This window comes from Lotus japonicus, chromosome 6 (genome assembly GCF_012489685.1).
Source record: "Lotus japonicus ecotype B-129 chromosome 6, LjGifu_v1.2".
Classification (NCBI taxonomy): domain Eukaryota; kingdom Viridiplantae; phylum Streptophyta; class Magnoliopsida; order Fabales; family Fabaceae; genus Lotus; species Lotus japonicus.
This window is the reverse complement of record NC_080046.1, coordinates 45140647-45162482: the sequence shown is the minus strand read 5'-3', so window position 1 is coordinate 45162482 and position 21836 is coordinate 45140647. Positions and strand designations below refer to the sequence as shown.

At 36.1% G+C, this 21836-nt stretch overlaps 2 protein-coding genes across 3 annotated transcripts; one reads left to right on the top strand and one right to left on the bottom strand.

Annotated features, from left to right (window-relative positions):
* Positions 1-566: 566 nt before the first annotated feature.
* On the top strand, positions 567-11031 carry LOC130723067 (protein METABOLIC NETWORK MODULATOR 1-like). The gene is made up of 4 exons (XM_057573990.1): positions 567-727; positions 1065-1102; positions 5211-6378; positions 10651-11031. The coding sequence occupies exons 3-4, from the start codon at positions 5236-5238 to the stop codon at positions 10780-10782; spliced, it is 1275 nt and encodes a 424-aa protein (XP_057429973.1). The 5' UTR covers positions 567-727; positions 1065-1102; positions 5211-5235; the 3' UTR covers positions 10783-11031.
* Positions 11032-14064: 3033 nt separating this feature from the next.
* LOC130723781 (uncharacterized) lies at positions 14065-21631 on the bottom strand. Of its 2 annotated transcripts, XM_057574909.1 has the most exons (11): positions 21288-21631; positions 20686-20807; positions 20490-20584; positions 18697-18772; positions 18563-18599; positions 17869-18101; positions 16627-16875; positions 16397-16486; positions 15821-15865; positions 15343-15424; positions 14065-14589 (listed from the first exon to the last, which is right to left on the bottom strand). In XM_057574909.1, the coding sequence occupies exons 1-11, from the start codon at positions 21469-21471 to the stop codon at positions 14417-14419; spliced, it is 1386 nt and encodes a 461-aa protein (XP_057430892.1). In that variant the 5' UTR covers positions 21472-21631; the 3' UTR covers positions 14065-14416. The 2 variants fall into 2 exon arrangements, with proteins under 2 accessions (XP_057430892.1, XP_057430893.1); XM_057574910.1 differs by lacking the exons at positions 14065-14589; positions 15343-15424 and adding an exon at positions 15431-15703.
* Positions 21632-21836: the final 205 nt, after the last annotated feature.

Below are 21836 nucleotides of genomic sequence, written 5' to 3'. Positions count from 1 at the left end.
TCATAAAAGTTATATTCACGTTTTTTAGTCAATCATCTTAGACAAATTTGACCGTATATCATATTAGACAAATGAAATGACCAAATATAGTTTCAAAATCCAGTTTTAAAATCCGGTTTGAGCCAAATCCAATTTTAAAATCCGGTTTTCAACAAAATCCGGTTTTAAATCCGGTTTTTCAATCAAATCCAATTTTAAAAACTGATTCTGAACTAAATCCGGATTTTAAAACTGGTTTAAAACCGGTTTTAAACATAACCGGTTTTAAACTGGTTAAAACCGGTTAAATTCGGATCCAGATTAAAAACCGGTTTTATAACCGATTTGAGATATCAAAACTGGATCGGTTAAAAAATCCAAATGGTAAAACTGGTTTTAAAGTGGATATGGTTTGGTTTTAACCATATCCAGTTTTTGAACACCCCTACTCAAAACAAGTACATGTTCAAGCATCATTGACCAAGTCCTTAATTAGATAAATTAATTAAAATAAATTCTTCCAAACATACCCTACCCAATGGGACTCACCTACTTTTCATAACACTTGTCACATCCTCACTACACCTTCATAAGCAAGCGTTTGAGAGTGTGCAGTGCACTCTATATAAATCCCACCGCATTTCACACTTCGCCTCTTCTTCCTCGTTCTTCTTCTGCAAAATCCAATCTCACTGTCTGAAATCCCCAATCTCATCGCAAAGTTCGTTTTTTTACGGTCCTCAACATTGTAAGCTCTCTCTCTATAATCCCCTCATATGAATCTATGGTTTCGATCAAATTCATATGAGGGTTTTTTTTTTTTTTTTTTTTTCCGAATTGAAGCTTTGATTGGTTTCAGAAACCAGAAAATGTTTTTGAAATGGTAAAAAGATGATTTTTTTGAAGGTTAAACCCGTAGATTTTGTATGGATTACTATTGGGAATATTTAATTCTCCAATGCCGTTGAGGTTTTTCGATTTTATTTTTGATGGGTATGTGTTAGTGTTGTTAATTGGCATGTGATTGATTGATGTTTATTGGAATTTAGTTTTTCTTGCTGATTTTTTATTTAAAATTGTTGCAGGTGTTTGTTATTGCTGCATGGCTAATGCACTGAAAGAGGTAACAATGGCTAGAAAATATTTTCCTAAATAATTTGATTTATCATGTTATGAATAGCCGCCATTTGTGTTTTTTTGTGGATTTGTGTCATTGTTGGTACATTTATTTTATTTTCACTTTGAGTAAGTACTTGTAGTTGTAGATTACTAGCTTCAGCTTTCGTTGTTGTTTTTGATACACCGGTGACAATGTCGCCTGAACTAATGATTTTATTCAAATTACTCAAGCCCTTCATTATGAATTCAATCCTTGTGGCTTAATTCACCCTTCCCTTTTGTTAACTCATTATTGTACTTACATTCTTTTGTCCTTGATTAGTCCTAGTTGAGCAAGATGCGGTCACTTAGGCTTTGTTTGGGAGTTTTTAGGGGAGGGGAGAGGTGGGGGTGGGGGTGGGGGTGGGGTGGGAGTTCCAAATTCCCAAACAAGGGAGGGCTTCTCATAAGCCTCCTCCTTCATTTCCTTCCCCTTCAAAACTCAACTCACAAACACACCCTTAAGGGGGGTAAAGGTCTCCTTCTCCTAGCGCTCGTGTACTTTTTTCTTTCACAAGGTTCAAAATCATAATCTTGTTCAGGGGAAACTGAGCTCCTTGCTGTTGGACTGATTGACATTGACTTAGATATATACTGCACATATGTATTTGATATTTACCCTTCTGTTTATTTATGTGGAAAAGAGAGGAAAGAAGTAGGAGAAAATGAGGGGAAAAGGGGATTTCCCCCTTGTTTGGATGGGAGGAGAAAGTGGGTGGAGTGAAAAAAAAAGGTGTGGTCCCACTGTTATTAACTATTGTGATAGTTTGTTGATTTGTTCTATTTAGTTCATAGTCTCCACACACGGAAGAAACTAAAAATTTCTAGATGTCATGGGTTTAGTCAGCGTATAGCTGATTCAATAAATAGTCTGTGCTGGTAGTGTAAAAGTTTTAGATGGCATTTTGTGTATTACATTCTTTTAATGACTTGAATTACTGGGAACAAAAATTATCTAGAATATCGCCATCCTTTTTTGTGGCTCAACTTCTAGGCTTTAGAGATTTCTGCTATATTATTATGAAATCAATTATATGTTTTAATTATAGATTACCTGTTAAAGTCTCCTTAAGTTTATTGTCATCTACAACATCTTATATTGCATATAAGATTAAAAAGAAATATCTGAAAGAACTTCTATTGATATGTATGACATCATATAACTCTTTTTTAAAGGCGTGAGGTGTGTTTTCATTCTACATTGTGTTTTGTTATTAAAAATCTAATTTGGACTTCATATTTTCAAGAACTATTTCTTGACTTCCTAAAACGGATATAATTACATGAAGACTTTTTTTTAAACTTCCTCTCTCTATGAAAATAGGTAGTTTCTTGACTTCTACATTAGATCCTTCTGGACTTCCTTGGATTGTGTAACTAAATCCCACTTTCATGGCATATATTTTAAGCAATAATGTGCTTTTTACAAAAGTCCAAAGATCTTTTATATAATGTTTTAGCTTTTTCTTTCTTTGGTGAAATATAATGTTTTAGTTTACAAGATTTTCAATTTTTCAGTTTTTATGCATTTCAAAAAATCAATTCCAGCTGTAATGCTATAGAAGCTATGAGCACTCTACCAGGGATGTTTTGGCTGGAGTAGTTGAAATTATCAAGTTTGTTTCATTTTGGGATTTATTAAGTAATTTAGTGTCTGTGTTTGTTGATGTGTCTGAAATTTGAATGTGGGTATGTCTACTGGATATTGTCAATGATTAATAGCTTAATTCATAATTTTCTTGTAGCTTCTAAGATGGGTTTTCCTTGGTGCTTCTGAAACATACCTTCCAGATATAGATTAAATTTGAAAATCACCTTCAAGATTCTCTCATATGCCTCTCATTTTCCTGGTCTCCTTTTCATTTTACATAAGCATTTTGAGCAGTGAATTTTCTGACATTTAGGTGCAGCTTGCTGCCAATTACAGGTTGATTCCGGTGTATACATTGTAGACTAGGAATACAATACAAGCTCTTTTCATGAGCTAACCTAAATAAAATGTCAACCTGATTTCACGTAACCAAAGTCAAAAATAAATTTAATGCTATAATCATGATGAGGAGTATTGTAGTATTGGATTTTCAATGATAAAGGGTAAATAGGAGCATAATATGAGTTTTGTAGGGAAGAAAATTATGTGATGAGTGAGTGGTTATACCAGAAATGATATGACAGGGGGGATAAATGCATTAGAAGAAATGAAAACATTATTCTACATCCATTTTACTTGGTCTCTTCATGCTCAGCCTATTTCTTTTTGTCACTCTTAGCCCTTATTTCTATCTATTTTTTCGACGTATAAGATAACCAACCAGTCTTTCATTCTTAACAGTGTGATAAATTGTATTCCAAAAAAGTAATCATAGTTCTTCAATATTTTATTTCTATTTTAGATATTTCTCGTCATTTTGCTAGGTATCATATATTAAGATCTGCTGTAGATGCTGGGCTCATTTGATTATATCTGTTTATTTTCCCTACACCTTATTGAGATATTAATTTTAAGGGGAAAATGCAAATTACTACCTTGACGTTTAGCTTCCGTGCGAATTAACCCCTCACCTTTTAAAAGGTGTATTTATAACCTTAATCTTTTTGAAATGTGCAAATCTAGCCTTCTGTTAACATTTCTGTTAAATGTTAATAAAATTTTTCACATGACATGCACATGACTTTTTCTTTTCCAAAATTACCCCTTGTAAATGAATATTTGTGTGATAAAATACTTGATGTTCCAGAAATTTTTTCCACCATTTTTTCTTATAGCCAAGTTTAGTACTTTATTAGGTACTACTTTTTTCATGTAGCTTAAGCTTTCATCTACTGTTTTAGTTTGTTTTTTGTACATTAAAAAACTCGTCTACTTTATTAGTTTTTTTCCTGTAGCTTTTATCATTAAGCAAGTTATGTACATCAGTTTTCATTTCCAGCCATCTTAGGAAAACTACAAATACTTAACTTCATCATTACTATTTTAAGGTCTACAAATAAGAATACCATCACCAATATCATTCAGCATTTCAACTAAATGAAAAAATAACGTAAATAGGAAAATAGAATTGAAATACTCACCACATTTGACAAATACAAAATTTGTATCGGGCCAAGGAACTCGTGTAATCATTTCATGGTCAGCTGTGGTTTTAGGGTTGTAGCTCAAATTTGATGAGTCTTTTGTGTTTTTTTGCTTTTCATTCCAAATTCATTGGTCTTATATTGAATTCTTGCTTGGTCTATGTTTTAGGTGGAGTGGGGGAGAATGCAATGAGTTTTTACAAGGGGTAATTTTGGAAGAGAAAAATTTGTGTGGATGTCATGTGACAAATTTTATTAAAATTTAACAAAAACATTAACAGAAGGTTAGATTTGCACACTTCAAAAAACTTAAGGTTATAAATACACATTTTAAAAGGTGAGGGGTTAATTCGCACGGAAGCTAAACGTTAAGGTATTAATTTGCATTTTTCCCTAATTTTAATTTCTTACACAGTAACTTTTGAGCTTTTACTTAGTTTGTGATAATTGCATTTAATTCAATATGCTCCTTTTTTTTCTTTCCATTCCTGCCAATAAGATGATAAAACCAAAATAAATTTTGCTTGCCGTCCAAGCTTTGGTACCAAGCAATTGTAGTCTATAGAAGAAAAATATAGAACTTATACACTCCTTAATTTTCACTATTCTCTTTCCAGTGCAGCACCAGGTTTAGAGAAAAACGTTCAAATTGGTAGTTTTTTTTTTGTGTCTAATTCATATCACTGTCTTTCTTGTATTGTGATGTACACCCATCCCAAGTAGCTATGCTATTTTAGTATGTCAAAATATTGCCTGGAAACAACAGATTATTTTGAGTAGCAGGGGTGTGTGGTTTAGCTAGTTAGTACTGTCATAACAGTGTTATGGTCTCAAGTATTATGGGGAGATGGGTTAATCATTACACAACTTCATATTTTTTTTATTGAGAAAATTATCTTATGACGCTGAGCTTTAATATACTCTAAGTAGCTATAGACAGTTATTTATTTATTTTTATTTTTATAGTAGCTTATAGACAGTTTTTCCCCATATTGTAGAAATTGGAGTAACAGAAATACCAAGATGGAGCAAGAAAACCATAACAACAATCCCGATGGTTCTGGAGATGTGCCTTTGAAGCGCAAACGTGGTCGGCCAAGGAAATACCCAAGGGCCGATTTGGAGGAGGGTCCCCATATCCTACCTGGTCAAAGCAGTGTGCAGAATCCTGTTCGTGATGAACATACCCCTGTACCTCCTGGATTTGTAGGGGTTAATGGAAACCAACACCTTCAAAGGGGCCAAGAAAATGATTCAAGAGATGCCTTGGTAAGCCAGGTAGTTTCTGGTGTAATTGAGGCAGTGTTTGATGCTGGATATTTGCTCAGTGTAAGAGTCGGTGATTCTGATACTACGTTGAGAGGGGTAGTCTTCAAGCCTGGACGTTATGTTCCTATCTCACCTGAAAATGATGTGGCTCCAGGTGTTCCAATGGTCCAAAGAAATGAGGTTCCTTTCCCTTCAAGAACCACTCAAGTTCCTACTCCTCTTCCGAAGGAAAAGAATGAACAGCCTGTGCATGCTTTTAGAATTGAAGGTCTCCCAATGAATGGTTCACCGACAGTCCCTCCAGGGCCCAGGGCAACAGTTAATTCTAGTAATTTGGTTCCCTGTTCTGGAAAGAGCGTGCCTTCTATGACAGGCCAAACCAGTCATCCACTGCCCAGAGGGAACATGGTGCCTGTTTTGCTCCAACCTAATAACTTTTCAAATGGGCTACAAGTTTCTAATCAAACATCACAAGTGGCCCCAGTTTCTCAAAGGGGTGGAGCAATTGTCAGCATAGAAGTTCCGGTAGATGGAAATCAAGAACTCACCTCTCAAGCTCAAACAACCCAGAATACATTGCCAAGTGGCATTCAACATGGAGATGTTCCACACCATCAATCTTCATCTAACGTGCCACATCATGATGTTGACCAAACCATGAGAATTCCTGACATGCCTTTTGAGCAACTGTTTACTGAAGTTGTTAAAAGGATTGAAACACCTTCAGATTCTATGAATACGGAGGCTGAAAAATGCAAGTTAGGTGACAAAGTTAATGACGGGGATCAACCCGTCTTGAATAAGCCTCTGCAAGATGTGGAGTCTCATCTTCAGGAAAACTCTGCTCCTAAACCTTCAGATTGTACTGAAACTGGCAAAATGTCTGAACTTTTGCAGGTAAAGCAAGGCTTTGACTTACTAATATTTGTTAGAAATATAATATAAAACCATTCATCTGTCTTCACCAATGGCTTAAGCTTTTGGTATAGTTGGTTCATGACATCATTGACATGGTATTATAGAGCATCTATGACTAGGAAGTCTAGTGTTGATTCTTGTTTACTCCATTATCTATTAAGAAAAGTAGTTGAAATTAAGTATAAAGGTAGATCAGCCTGTGCAGTGCCCACGCAAGAGTCAATTGGGCGGCCCAATAGATTAAGGGCAATGCGAACTTGCATGAGAGAGCATGTTAAAATTATAATATAAAACCTCTTCACGTGTCTTCATCCAACAACTAACTTTAGCTTTTGCAGTAGTTGGTTTATGATAATATTTATTTAGTATGTAAAAGGAAAGTGGGGTTTAGGGATGACAATGGGTCTCGGACCCATTGGGTACCCGCAAAAAATACCCATAATGAGTAGGGTTAAAACCCGCTAGATGGGTATGAGTAAATACCCGCAAAAAACAGTGGGTCGTATGGGTACTATGGTACCCAACCCGCAGAGACATTATTACTTATTTTTATTATTATATACATTTTTTTTTTGAAAGCTCAAGATAAGTTCCATTGAATAAAACAGCCATAGGAACATCCTCTCCCATGTGAGGTTTGACACAAATACAGTACAATATTGTTCCAAACACCAAAGACATACAGCACACAATACACCTATATGTAACCTTAAGCCAATTTAAGACGTCCTCATTCAAAGCGAAGCCAGCCAGGAACGTCACCCCATCAAGGATTGATTAACACGAAATACCAGCAGGTCCTTACCCAGTTTCGACATTCAAAACAGCAGCACAAAACCCATTTTCATCTGTCAAGTCCGGGGCACAAACCCAAATTGGTGCAGCTCTATTGCAACCTAAGTTAGCCAGAAAATCAACCTCCACATTCTCTCTCTAAAAATATGCCTTTCTTCAACACAATTACCTAAGATAAAGTTGCATTGAAGTCCCCTCCTAGCACACAGCACCCTCTTCTATTCCTCAAAACCTCGCCAAGCAGACTAAGAAACTAACTCTTTCTTCCCCCATGATAGGACCATAGACATTACCGATTCCACAAAACCTGTCATTAGTTCTCACCTTTCCCACAATGAAGATGAATCTGTCCTCTTTGATTATCTCCTCCGCTGCCAAAACCGATTCTTTCCAAAGGGCCATCAATCCCCCAGCTGCCCCAGTTGCAGGTACAAAGGCCAATTCATACTGCAGAGTGCAGAGACTCAGCAAAATCCTATTTGTTTTTCCTTTAATTTGATCAAGCTTAGTTTCTTGTAATAGAAAGATCTTCGGTTGTGCTTTTCTCAGAAGATTCTTCACCACGCACATTTCATGTGAGCCACTTTCTCTCCATTGGTACTTTATTCCCCCGGAAGGAAGCTCTTCAACTCTCTGTCAAGGCCTTCCACAGCTTGTGCATCTGTGCCGTCAAATTCGAGACCCAGAACCTTACCTAGAAGCCAAACCTTCGTTGCTCTGGTGAAGTACCGTCCCAGCGCCTCCCGCTGACCTGAGTTCTCTGCCTCTGATTGTAGATTTGACAAGCTCCCCTCTGTCGCCGGCGAGTCAGTGTGAGGAGGGAGTCCCTTTGGCTTGCGACCCCTCTTCTTCGGTCCATACTGAATCCCCCGATCTTGCTTTTCCAGTGGGCAAAACGGGGGCCTCAGTTTTTGAGGTCTGCCCCTCTTCCTCGGTGCTAGCGGTGAACTTGGTGCTGCTAATAGAGCATTGGATTCTCTCTCCCCTTCTAAGTTATCTTCTGTCACCTGTGTACTCAGCTGGGTCGAATAAGGGTCCCCCTCTAAAGAAACCTCTGACGCCAAACGACGATCTTCACTACAAGCCTCCAGAGTCAAACAAAAATTTGGGCCCAATATCAATTGTTGAAGGCCCAAGACCTCGTCACCCTTTCCCACTCCAAAAGAGCCTTTGTCAAATAAGTGGCCCTGACTTATCTCACCGTAGAATGGATCTGTCCCCTTCAAATACCATGTCATCTGCATTCCTCTCTCTAGCGTAGGCCTCCAATTCCTGAAACCTATTATTTTCACTTTATAGGAGTAACCCTTTGGAATAAATCATCCATTTTGATTTTTGAGGTTTAAGTTCCCTCCAATGCAGATTGTGGTCAACCTTCCCCCTCTACACACCAGCTGTACCCTATTCTCTGCCATTGTGTTTTTGAAAAAGGATCCATAAGAAGTAAGTTGACCCTCTGCCCTCTCTGCCGTTCTTGTCTCCTTCCCCGTAGGGATTTCTCCGGCCTCCTTTCCCGTGCTATGGGACCCATCATCCCCGCCCTGATCTTGCTCGTTGCCCTCTGGCGCAGTAGTTCTCCCGGAGTCATGTGTCTCCGCCACAAACGTCCCCGACGATGCCTCGTCCTCTCCCTCCTTTGAATCACTCGACACTTTCTTCGACTGCAAAGCCTCCAAAGCAAAGTTTGGCATCATTGATGAGCTTTCCCCTTCAATGGTTATCTTAAGATTCCTTCCCCCCCCCCCCCCACCCCATTTTCATTGTGATAATCCTGCTCCCCACCATTGGAATTGGCGTTGTTATCAAAATCCTAGCCATATCAAACCTTGCTCTTGCATCTGATTGATCATCTTGGCACACAAAGGTCCCAAAATGAGCTGCAGTCTGTCTGAAGAACTTCACTGACCAGGCCCCCAATGGAATATTCTTCATCAGAACCCATTGAAAGTGCCTTGTTGGTTTATCCAATAGAGTGGCTGGTCTGATTGATTCCAATTTGTCACTCAAATTCCCTCCTGCATCGCTCGTGAATCGAAACATTGCTTCCTAATCAATGAACTCCAGTGCTATCTCTTTTGCCCCCAATGATTTGGCCAGCACATTCTTCCATCCATTTTCCTGCAGCTACCTCCGTATATCCCTTACACTTTGTAAGTCCCTTAAAACCCCCACCGCCATCCTCCCCACCCTCACTACATCCTCCTCCTCTGGAATGAATTCTTCCACCGTTGCTAAATCTGTCATCCCTTTTGTCAGTTGATAGCTCGCTCCTTTAGCCCGCCACACTCTTAGTGCCCCCTCTCTGTTCTCCATTCCCCTTGTGGACGAAAGGGTATTTCCCCAAGGTCACCTTAATTAGAGCCCCATCGGGTGTTGCTCCATTTAGTGTTTTGATGGCTGCGTGAGCGTCTTCTCTCTTCAAGTACCTTACGAAGCCAAATTTGTATCTGCGATTTCGCTTGACATTCCTTTGGACAAAACTAGCAGCAGTGCTTCCAATCTTAGCAAACATCCCCTTCACCTGATTGTGCGTGGTAGTCGTTTCCAGTCCATCCACGAACAAGGTATTGACCTCTCCAACTTCCCTTTCAGTCCTCAGTTGGGCTCCTCCCTTCCGTGAGGTGCTTGCCTTCAGATCAAATCTCCAACTTTCCTTCCCTCTTGCCTCCGCCACCATTCGCCGTTGTTTGTTCTAGAGAGAAGCAGGAGCTTCTCTCACTTTATTATTATTAATATATATATATATATACATATATACACTTGGTAGTATTTTAATAAACTTAATTAAAGTTATAATTTTTTTTATCTTACTCTTTTTAAAAAATAAGGGAATAAATGATGTCTTAGTATAGATAGTACCGTTGCCAAAAAATATATTTTATATATTGTTGCTAATTTACTCTACTTATTTTGGAAATTAAGTAAGTTATTAACGTACAACCTTAGGAGTATATTACAAGAATTTAAGCTATAAGTTTAAAGTAATAATTTTCTCACTTACACCTTTTAAAAAATTTATATTTAGTTGAATGATTTTACTTGTTAAATATTTGGATACTCTTTGAATTTTTATTTAATGCATATTATTTTATAATAGTCTTCGATCTGAATATTATTTTATAATAGTCTGTTGAAAAATGAAAATTGTGAAGTTGAAAAGCGAAAATTGTGAAAATTATATTTTGGTTAACTAAATTGCGGGTAATGGGTACAGGTAAAGACATATATGTACCCAGATGGTACAGGGACGGGCATTCAAGTTGCTACCCACGCGGGTATGAGTAATTTTTTAAAATGCGGGTACGGGGATGGGTACTATAGTACCCTACCCAGACCCACCCATTGCCACTGGGGCTGGGGAAGAAACCATCACTTAGTTGCCTTTGAATAGTCTGATAAGTGACTAAATTTTGAAATAAATGTATTGATGTGCTACATTGTGACAATGTTTTGCAGAACAATGCAGAGAATCAGGCATCAGAAGCAGCAGAGCTAGGATCTGGAAACAAGTTGGATGATGTACGTAAAATTGGAACTGAAATTGGAGGTGGTGAAACTGTTCCATCAACAAATCTTTCTGAGCATTGAATGGTTAATTTATAATTACTTTATCATTAGTGGCTACTGTGCCAGCCTGTTTGTCTATCACAAAATAGTTAAATTTCCTGGCAAAGTGAAATATTTAGATTTTCGAGTTCCTCACATGAAGGATCTTAAATAATTTTGAACTTGCAAGCGTTGTTGGGTTTGTGGAAGTCGGATGTTAGTTACTTTTTTCACAAGGCAACTGTTGTAGAAAACATATTTTGTTGTTTCAATTTCAAGACTTTTAATCAAGCCTGCTTTGTGGTTCCTTTGTTATATTTGTCATACCTATAGTTATCGATCGCTGTCATCGCGTACTATAGCGGCGCTATAGCGTTGTTGTGTCGCGTAGTGGACCCCTACCGCAATCCCATTGTGGCTGCGAAATCCCTTTATTTGCAGCCAATAGTAGTCTTTCCTTTTATGGGATTTCATATTTGGGGTCGTCCGCGACAGGCCGTGATCCGCGATTGACTATCTTTTATATCACTCTAATATATAATGTTGCAGTTTTTGCTTTGAACACAACATTGTATATTGTGTGATATTTTGTTTCCTGATATTTTGTTCCCTGAGGTCCAATTCATAGGAGTTTAGCTTTACCTATAATTGAAAAAATTGGGTTTTGGTAAATTTCCATTTGGTTAATGGTTAAAGAAAATAGAAAAACAGCTTCTCTTCCACTTAGGAGTTGTCTTGTGTGTCTAGGTGGGATAGATAAGCTTTGATGACATAAACCAGACCAGACATGTCTAATTGATTTTCATTTGAATTTTTACAAAATCGGCCAAAATCAAATCTTTTGATGGATAAGGGGCCACCCCGTAACATATATTTCGGAAAACAGGAGAGAAGGTTATTTGATAGTGGCGGGGCGAAAAAGAGTGGAGGAGGACGAGGACGAGGACGAGGAGAATTTTATATTAAATTCAATTCTTGTCTTATGATTTCAAGGTATCAAGGAAAAAATATATAATTAATATTTTCTTTTATTCAACTTGTAGTTGATTATTACTTTTGGAAGGAATATAATATAAACCCACTTATGCATATTCATTTAATAGCTCAACTAGGCGAAAATTAGTTCATGACAGTGTAGCAAAAGTGCTATCTATAATGCAATACGAATTTCTACCATAAGATGTGGATACTTCAGGGGTCGTGTACAGACTTTTCGGTGCCTAAGGCAAAAATGTGAAAGGGGTCTTTTCTTGTAATAATTTAAAGAGACTTAATATATTATATAAAATATAAATTTTTATATTAATCTTCTAGTTTTTTTAGCTGAAAAATCATTTGTTCTATCACGTTTTCACCATTGTCAGTATCATCTCTAGGTAGTTGTTCTACACCGTTGTCAGTATTATTTAAAAAACAGGGATTTACTTTTTTGGTGATAAATAAAAGAGATTAATGAATATGCACTGTCAGTGCAAAGAAGTTTTACACTAACGTCCAATACCATTATGCCACATAGGACTAAGTGGTTACAAATCTTTTTAATTTTAATTAGTAAATTAATGAATTACTGATGTGACGGAAATCAATTGGGTGCATGTGTAAAACTAGTTTACACCTCCTATTTTCTCTAAATAAAATACTTTAAATGACATTAAAAAAAATGATTTTGATTGACTAATTTTTAGGGAAGAGAGATATTCTAAATTATTTTACTTTGATCAGTTAAAATTTGTTAATAGTTACTAATAATAAAAAAATTTGGGGCTATTTTTTTAGGGGGCCTTAGGCTGGTGCCTAATTTTCTTTACATACCACACGACTCTGGGATACTTGTAAACCTCTATGGTGCAACTCATTATCACTACTCGTGTGTTTTTATCTAATAGCTGTTTTTATCTAATAGCTTAAGTTTTTGAGAAGTTGGTTCATTACATTATATCAGAACTTTTATGATTAAAAGATGAGATTAAAATTTCTATGCACTAACAATGTAAAAAGTTTTACACAGTCATTCAATCACATCCTTCCATTTCCTATTTTAAGTATTATTAAATTTAAATTAATTATGAGCTAACAAAATGGAGGGTTGTGATTGAATAATTGTGTAAAACTTATTTACACGGTCAGTGCATAGAAATTAATCTCTTAAAAGATTTAGAGTTTGATATTTGTTGATCTCATTATCTAATACAAAAAAACTTCAATTTAAGTACAAAGATAAATGAACCTTGTTCAAGTGTATTTTTTATAAGCAAATAATTATATTGAAGCGAAGTACAAAGTTGACGATAAAGTTTGCCATAAGCTCTTGGTTAGGGGACAAGATAGTCACAAATGCTAACTAACTACCCTGTAGCACAATGCCTCCCTCCCAACCCTGTTGTATTGTTCTCATTAGGGTTTGACTACTCTTATTCTTTGAGTGTCGTTTGGCCGAGCACTTAATGTAATTTCTTATGACTATAAAATTAAATGATTGAGATTAAAAAAAAAATTCCATTGTAAACTAGAGAACTAAAAACTAGCTTGTACCATCAAATGATACAAATCATTCACCTCTAGATGAAGTTGTTATTTGATAGACCATTTTAATAGTGATTTACCAATGAACCATGGTTCACCAAATGGGTCACTTTTGCTACTCATGTCACAAACGTCAGCCCGTTATTGCCATTGTTGTATCTTCTAAAAATCATGGCTGCCATTGATGTTTCCAACTGCCATTGGCTCAATTTGAAAATTGTGATTCCTTATCGCAATATTTTACTAGTGCTGCATTAATCTTGATAACCATTTCTAATTTTAACAAATTAAAAATCAAAATGGTAAAACTCAAATTCCAATTCTAGGAGATTAAAGGGTCACAAATCAATGGGCAATAACCATTTTCATGCACTAGGGAAACCTAAGTTCTATTTATGTCACATTCCTACAACGCCATTTCTTTTTCATACAAAAAGCAATGGTATTCATTTAATTATCAAATTATGATCTAGTAAAACATAAAATGAAATTCTTTGATGTAAATTAATATTATACAGAAAAGGGTGGATCATTTTGTTTTTAACTAAACCTATACCTGATCTTTGGCAGAAAAGCACAGTGACTAAATAGCGGAATTATACTTAACATCTGATGCCTTAAAAGCTGAATACGAAACATATAGGTATGTTTACATGCCTATCATGAATGGAAATTTTATTATCAAATGTCCAGAATAAACACATTGAATGGTCCAGTCTATGTTGCATAGATAGGGGTATGAGATTTTTACATAAGTTTGCCGGAGAAGATCACTAAATATGAATAATCAATTCTGAGAACTATACTCAATATGCTTAACATTGTATTCTAAAATTTATAATCAACGGATTCAAGTGCAATTTCCAAACAAACAATATCAAAAATCAAGAAAAGTAAAAATCTTCCCCAACTCCAAGACTCGAATTGCATCTTAACTTCCAAATGAGGACTTGCAAAAACTTTTCCTCTGGAACAAGTATACCCTAAAATATCTAATAATGTAGCCTGCACAAAGCTACTGTACACTTCTCACGGAGGAAGGGAGGAAACTGAAGGGAGGCAACATTATTATCACATGATTAAGAAAAAGGAAAAAGAAAAATGAGCCTTATCTTAGAGAAAGGATTGTAACACTAGAATCTGGATAAAAGATTCATGAAAACTTTGTGCCATAGAAACTATTTGGTCCTGGGACTGAAATAGGTCTAGGTGAAGGAAAACCAGGATGCAAATGTGGAATGTGGCTGTGAAGCGGAAAGGGTTGTTGCCCGCTTGTTAGGACAGGAGGGTGCATACAAGCTGGCATGGCTTGACCAACTGTTCCACCTGCATTTGGAAAATAGAGCCATTAGTCCAAAAGAAATGCAGATCAGTATTTTTCAATTGGAAGCCAAAATTATGGTATGTTCTAGCACAAGCTTCAACATTTGCTTCGAAATAGAAAATTAAATTGTTGGAGCCCTTTTGTTAAATGCTCAGAACCGAAGTTCTCTCATTCCGAGGCAAAGAAAACTTAGGTTTTCTTAAACCTATGTGAGACAAGGGTTTCCATTTTGTCATTAGAATGACAAACATAAAGTAGACAAACAGGCCCTTAGGCTTTGCTTGTGCAAACGGATGTTAGCAGCACTTCAAGACAACAAAGTGAACATAACTCTTCTTATTGATTGAGATGATAGTCTGCTTACGTTACACTCAACTGATATCCAAACACAAACAAATAAATTTGTTAAGGATAAAAAGTGGAAAGTATAAATGACAAGTAAAGCTTGTTACACTCCTAATTTATCCAATGTCGTACTTCATTTTTTATTCTTTAAGCAAATGCACATCGAAACAATAAGGATATCAATGAAGTGATGGAAAAAATGTGATTGTTATTCATTGGTAGTGTCAAACGAATTTATAAAGATAGCAGCTATAAAGAATTTTTTTTGGTCTTTCACTCGATATCATCATAAGCATAATATACAGATTAATCTCTTGGCCTGGGGGTGTTGATTAGACATAGTAATAAAGATAATGCATTAACTCAAAAGTAAAGATACTGTTTTTCCTTCAAACAAGTCATGAATATACCTTGCTGCTTCGGATATTGTACATGATTCAACAGAGGACGAGCTGAGGCAGGTGACATAGCCATTGCACCATGAATCCAATCCTTCATTCATAAGTAAAAAGACCAAGTTACAGCTAGTCAAATATTAAAAAACGTTTATGGAGGGAACAAAATGCTTTTAGTTGATTTGGCTGACCACGTAAACATAACTTTGTAAGATATAGCAAAGTGTAGCAAACTAGCAATCATCTCATGATTCAGTTAGCAAATAATAAGAACTGTCCATCCATTTTTCAGGAATCACATCCTCTTCATAAGGATTCATGGTACACTTGAAAAGCAGCACCGTTTTTACCATCCACTCAGAATTCCTTAATGTTTCTGAAATCTTCTAGTCGTTAATTCCTTCCAGCTTTGGGTAAACCTTCTTTCGCTAAGATAAATTGATAAATTGAAGAAACTCCTTAGCTGAAAAGGGTTAAAGGCATGCTATGTTACCTGGGAAGTTGGATAGACTAATTGGGTGGAACGTCCAGCCATAACCTGCACCCATAAGAAAGATAATAACTTGTGGATGGGTGACTCTTTTGCATATAAATATAGATTGTTGGAACATAATAAAAATTATCTCCTCACATTCTTATTCCATCATAAAATGAGTATCTTAGATTAGCTGTTAAGATTTATTTTAATACTCTTTACATATATGAATTGTTTCCTTATTTAATTATGGATAGGAGTTCAGCATTAGTTGATACTTGATATTGTTAAGAACTTAAGATATTATTTGATATGTTTCTGATTTGATGTGATTTATGTATACTAGGTAACTTGTATTGTATGTAAACCAAGATAACTCTTTACATACCGCTACAGCTAGTGGTATGTAAACCAAGATAACTTTAAAAAAAAAAAAAAAAACCTCCACTCCATTCCCCTATAACCAAACACTGTAAAATAACCCCCCACGGCCCCACCCCCTATAATTTCGAAGCACATTATCTACTAAACTAATTATTAAAATTTAACAAAGAAAACTAGATACAAGGCACATAGATCATTTTTTGTACTTACAGCAGGAGAGTTTGGTTGCAAATAAGCAGGTTCAGACAAAATAGGATCATAATGTGCAGCATATCGCAGAGGTTGCGTCCTATGTGCCAACTGTCCAACAATATGTTGCCCAAGAAATAGACAAAATAACAAGATGAATATGGTTTAATTTCTGAAATTTGGTATCAAATACACATACTCATACAAGGACACACATGAGACAGAATATCAGTGAATTTATTAATACATACAGGTTGTGAAAATTGAGAACCACTCCCACCATTTCCCGCTGTGAAATTATTATACTGAGCAACCTTAACAGGTGCAGAAGGTCGAGAAGCAAAAGTAGTGAATCCACGTTCTGGTTGAATAGTAGTAGTAGGTAGAGAGCTATTTGGTATGTAAACCATGTTTGGAGCAGTTGGCAGAGCAGTAGTCACTATCATAGGATGTACCACAGATGGAGAGAAAAGTTTGGCACCTGGGTTGAGCTTAAATTCCTGAAAGAAATCACAATGAAAAATAGTTAGAAGCACAAATGATTGAAATGATTATCATATTCCCTCAAACTTGGCACTAGCTATCTATTATGCTGCTCAGGAAAGCCAAACTAAAATCAGTGGAAACTTAAATAAATAGTCTAAAGATTTTAAAATGATGGATGGCATGCCTAAGGAGCCAAAATTGAAAAGATAACGCATCACTAATTCAAAATATTTAGGAATAGAACAGTAATAGATTACTTGGGAGATGAATTCATATGGTTAGTGAAGACCAGACTCCAGAATCCATGACTCCAGAATGACTTTGAATTAGTATTGAGATCCCATATTGACTAGAGATATGGCCAAATTAGAGATTATAAAAGTTTGGACAATCCTAGATTTTGGGGCTCAGTTATGTCTAGTTCAAATTTGAGATAATATGACAGCTTATCCTAGATTTGATGTTGGGTCACCTATCACTGTGCAAAAGTAACAGCTCCACTACTTTCCCAGTGCAATCTACCTGGCCCTGTGGATTTCTAGTGCAATAAAAAAAACCAGTCCCATAACTTCCACGCTCCAGATGTTCAACCTTGGGCATGAAGAGGGGGGGGGGTGTTGAGATCCCATGTCGGCTAGGGGAATGACGGAAATAGAACTTACAAAGGCTTGGACAATTCTCACCTTATGAGCTACCTTATGGGGTTGAGCTAAGCATAGCCCAAATTTATGAGGATAGTGAGGGTAACAAGGATTAGATAGTATCCGACACCATGTCATGAACCAACCATCTCAAAAGTTGAAGTTGTTGGGTGAAGGCAGATGAATATTTTTATACTGTATTTCTAACAAATAAAATGCATAAAAATGCATTCAATAAGAGGCCCAAATGCATCTCACGTGCTTTGCAATGATAAATAAACCTTCCACAGCATCTTTTCCTTTTCATCGAGTGCTGTTTAGCTAGCAGGCAGAAGCTATTGATGGAAGTCAATTTAGATTATTTACCTTAGCATTTTTGATAGAATCTGTACCCAGAGGATTAGATATCTCAACAGATTTTTCTGGAAAATCATGTGACTCTGAGATGAGATCCACTCCTAGGGTGGAATTTGTACACGAATTGTTGGCTTTAACAGATGCAGGAACATTGTTGCAGAGCAAACCATTGTCATGAGGGCTGGATGTTGTATCAGCACTTCCACGCTCAACAGCTTCCACTTCGCCCACACATGTATCAACTGTAAGTACAACAGAATTGAATAAGGGACACAGAATTATAAAAAAAGCAATACCCCCATCTTATGCCAGGACATAAAATATTCAAGCAATACAAGGTGATATAGATCGTAGGCCATGGCTCAAATTAGTTTGGGGAGGAACTGCTGCAGGCTAAGCACAAATAGAAAGAGATAACATTATATAAAAACATTGAAAGAAAGAAAAAACAACAAAAAAATTATCTTTTTCTCTAATTACAGCATTGCAAAAGGGCATACTGATTGAGGAAAAAGATGTCCATGAATGCAAGTTCTTACATAAATACATATATGGATATCAGGATAACAAACCAAAATCTGACATTGTTTCAAAAATTTCTGGAGTGTAAAACTAATCAATATCCACCATCATTACAATTAATACCACTACAGTGACCAATGATAATTTTAAATGCAGTAGAGATTGGAGAAATCTAACTCACTTTCATGGCTTGAATTAGAGCTTTGAATCTTTTCATCCTGTGAAACAACAAAGCATTAGAATAAAGAACATTCAAACCACCAAAATGTGTGGCTATCATGCTTAGAATTACAAGCTATGCATATGTCAACATACACTTCTTTCATTTGCAAACTCAGACTTCTGTCTGCACTCATCAGCTATCCCTTTTGACAATACATCCGCAGCTTGGCTGTCAATACAAAATAAAGTTGACAGGAATTCAAGGTAAAAAAATAATAATAATAATGTCATAAATCTGTATTTTTGAATACTACTTATGCCAGTAGTCATCAGCTACTGGTACTGGCAGCAAGCTACTTAAGCCAATATTTACTTTGTATAGAATGCAGGACTAAACAAAAAAAAAAAAGATAATCACATGTTAGCCTACTTATGCCAATATTTATTTTATATAGAATGGAGAACTAAACCAAAAAAAGAAAAAGATCATCACATGCTAGCCTGGGGGGCACAAATCAAGCCTCTTGAAATCCCTATTCCTTTTGTAGCTATACGCGACACGACACCACAGTATTTTTCTCTATTCTAGAAGTGCTCATAACTAGATAAAGGAAGACAAGTTATGGAGTCCACTGCAAAAGAGTTAACCTAAATTCCAACAAAAAGAAAAGGATAATCTGAATTTGTTAAAGGATAAAGGATTCAAGATCTTGATTGTTAACAGGCTACTTGATGAGGTATATAACTTCAGACAAGAGCTAAAGGGCAAATAGCTAATTGGCATTTGACAAAGATTATACATATTTGAGAAACGCTAGCAATATACTCTTTTGAACTCACTCTTTATGATTGATCTATTTCATTAAATATCAACACACTACCCTCAAAAATTGATCACTTCTAAAAAAGTGTCTTATTTTTTAAAGAAGAGGACCAATCATAGTGTGTGTTTGAAGAGTGTGTTGGTAACATTTCTCTACAAATTTTGATGGCTTAATATGGGAGCAAATCCTTGAGAAATCTGCAAACTGAAGTTGTGAGAGCATTTCAACCTATTAACTTAGGTTGCAAATATTGGAACCGCTGATTCTTAATGTTAGTTAAATTGCAGAAAAGTACCTCCACAAGTTAATTGTTTTAACAATTCAGGCCTGACTTTGCAGTAAAGACAAATATTTTGGCAATAAGTTTACTTAACATAATTACTAAAATTATAAGATTCACGATTTGAATTCTTAAGAGTTCAATACAAGTCATGAAGCCAATTATTTGTATGGTGCAATGAATCACTAATGACTTTGAATCCTGCATACATGCATGAATCAATGTGATTTGTATCACTGATAGGAATTACATGAATCAATGATTAGTTATTTGCTTTCCTTTCACCAATTATCATCAAACAATTGAAAAGTAACAGAAATAACGACAACAACAATAACTACTACCACCGAAATCTTTTCCTACTAGATGGAGTCAGCAGCATAGATTAAATGATGTCAAAGAAATATACCTTGTTTAGTTATTTCATTGATATGTTTTGATTCTTTTAAAATAGGAGCTTCGCACAACCACTCAATCACTTACTCGGAAAGGAACATTTACAAAATAACTTGCTCGCTCTACGCATACTTTATTTGGCTTTACTTTTGCCCTATTCTCATTTTGACTTGTGACATATAACTTGGAATTTGCATTTAAGGCCTATGGTTAAGTGGTTTTGTCAATTCTGAATTTTAAATTACTAAATCAAACACTATTCATAATATTTATGACACACTTAACTATTTTTCATTAAGCTTTTGAATCTTACGATTAGATGCGATTTATGATTCCTGGTTCCGATATAAAAAATAATAAATTAACTTGACTTTGCCTAAACACTTAACTTGACTTTGCCTTAACACGTCTCAATGCACGTGAATTAATTTGATAGATGATAGTACCTTGATTGATTCACCAGTTTTGCATCGATCATGGGTCCAACATCATTCTCTATCTCACATGTTCCACCAACACCGTTTGAAGGAAGTGTTATTCCCTACACATCCCACATGTACATTAAGCACATATTATACTTCAATCCAGATTCCAGATAAGTTTGGACTCAAAGAGATACATTGCATGATAAACATGACTTACCTTCGAAACAACCTGGACAAGATCATCGGACGGAATCAAAAGCGTATCTACCAAGGCTTGCTCTCCCACATTACTATTGCACTTTCCCTTCTTTATCATCCTTGCTTTTTTCAAAACAACACCTGAACATGAAAAGGGAAAGTTGATGACTTTATCAGAACAGTTACTTAGATGAACTAAAATTCTGATGAGGATTTTATGCCAAAACTACAAAGTTACAAATGTTAACAGTTCAGGTCTGCCTCTCTCTCTCTCTCTCTGCATGTGTGTGTACACAACATCAATCTCTAGTTTTGCTATACCCAACAGTTAAAGCCAAAAACATTAAGAACCACAGTTATACCCAACAGTTTTGCTATACACAACATTTTCCAATACAATAAGAACCACACAGAATAATTGAAGCCAAAAACCATGGAAAAAACCAAAGAAAGCAACCCCAGATGAAAATTACACATGATTGATCAAACAGGGACATGGGAATTCTCCAAAATCTGAAATTTTTCACAACCCATATGATCTTCAGCAGAAATCAACATGCAGAACCATTTTACAGGATTCAGAAACGAAGAAATCAAAAAGAGATTAAGAATTGCACCCACCATAACCAGCGTCCGCAGAAGCAGTATGGAAGATTCCAGAATAGACAGAGCCATCCTTGACATGAACATCAACTGGGAGGCCAATCATGCACATGGTGGTGACGAGCAAAGCGTCGGTGATTGATGGACAATGTGGGGAAGTAGGTGAAGGAGTGTGATCCTCTGTGATCATGTCCCTGTCCATTGATCTAGAAGCTTCGGATTCTGGTACTGTTGGTGTGAATGGACAAGACAGAGATCTAGACAGAGTTTGCTTCAGACAAAGCGCAATTTGCTGTGTCTTTCACTCTTTCTCCAACCTAAATTGGGAGGATGCTTCAATTTGCATTGTGAATTGTGATGGACCATTTTTGTTTCATGGTCAAATATAATATAGTAAATGAATATTATTTTACACAGAAAATATTTTATTTGTTGAATATTATATTTATTATTTAATGCTAACCAACAATGTATAGGTAGCAACGGCTGATAGGTTCAGGTGGGAATTATTTGATTTTCGTTAAGCACTTTCTCAGGTTCGAGTCTTGTGAGTAGAAAAAACTGTCG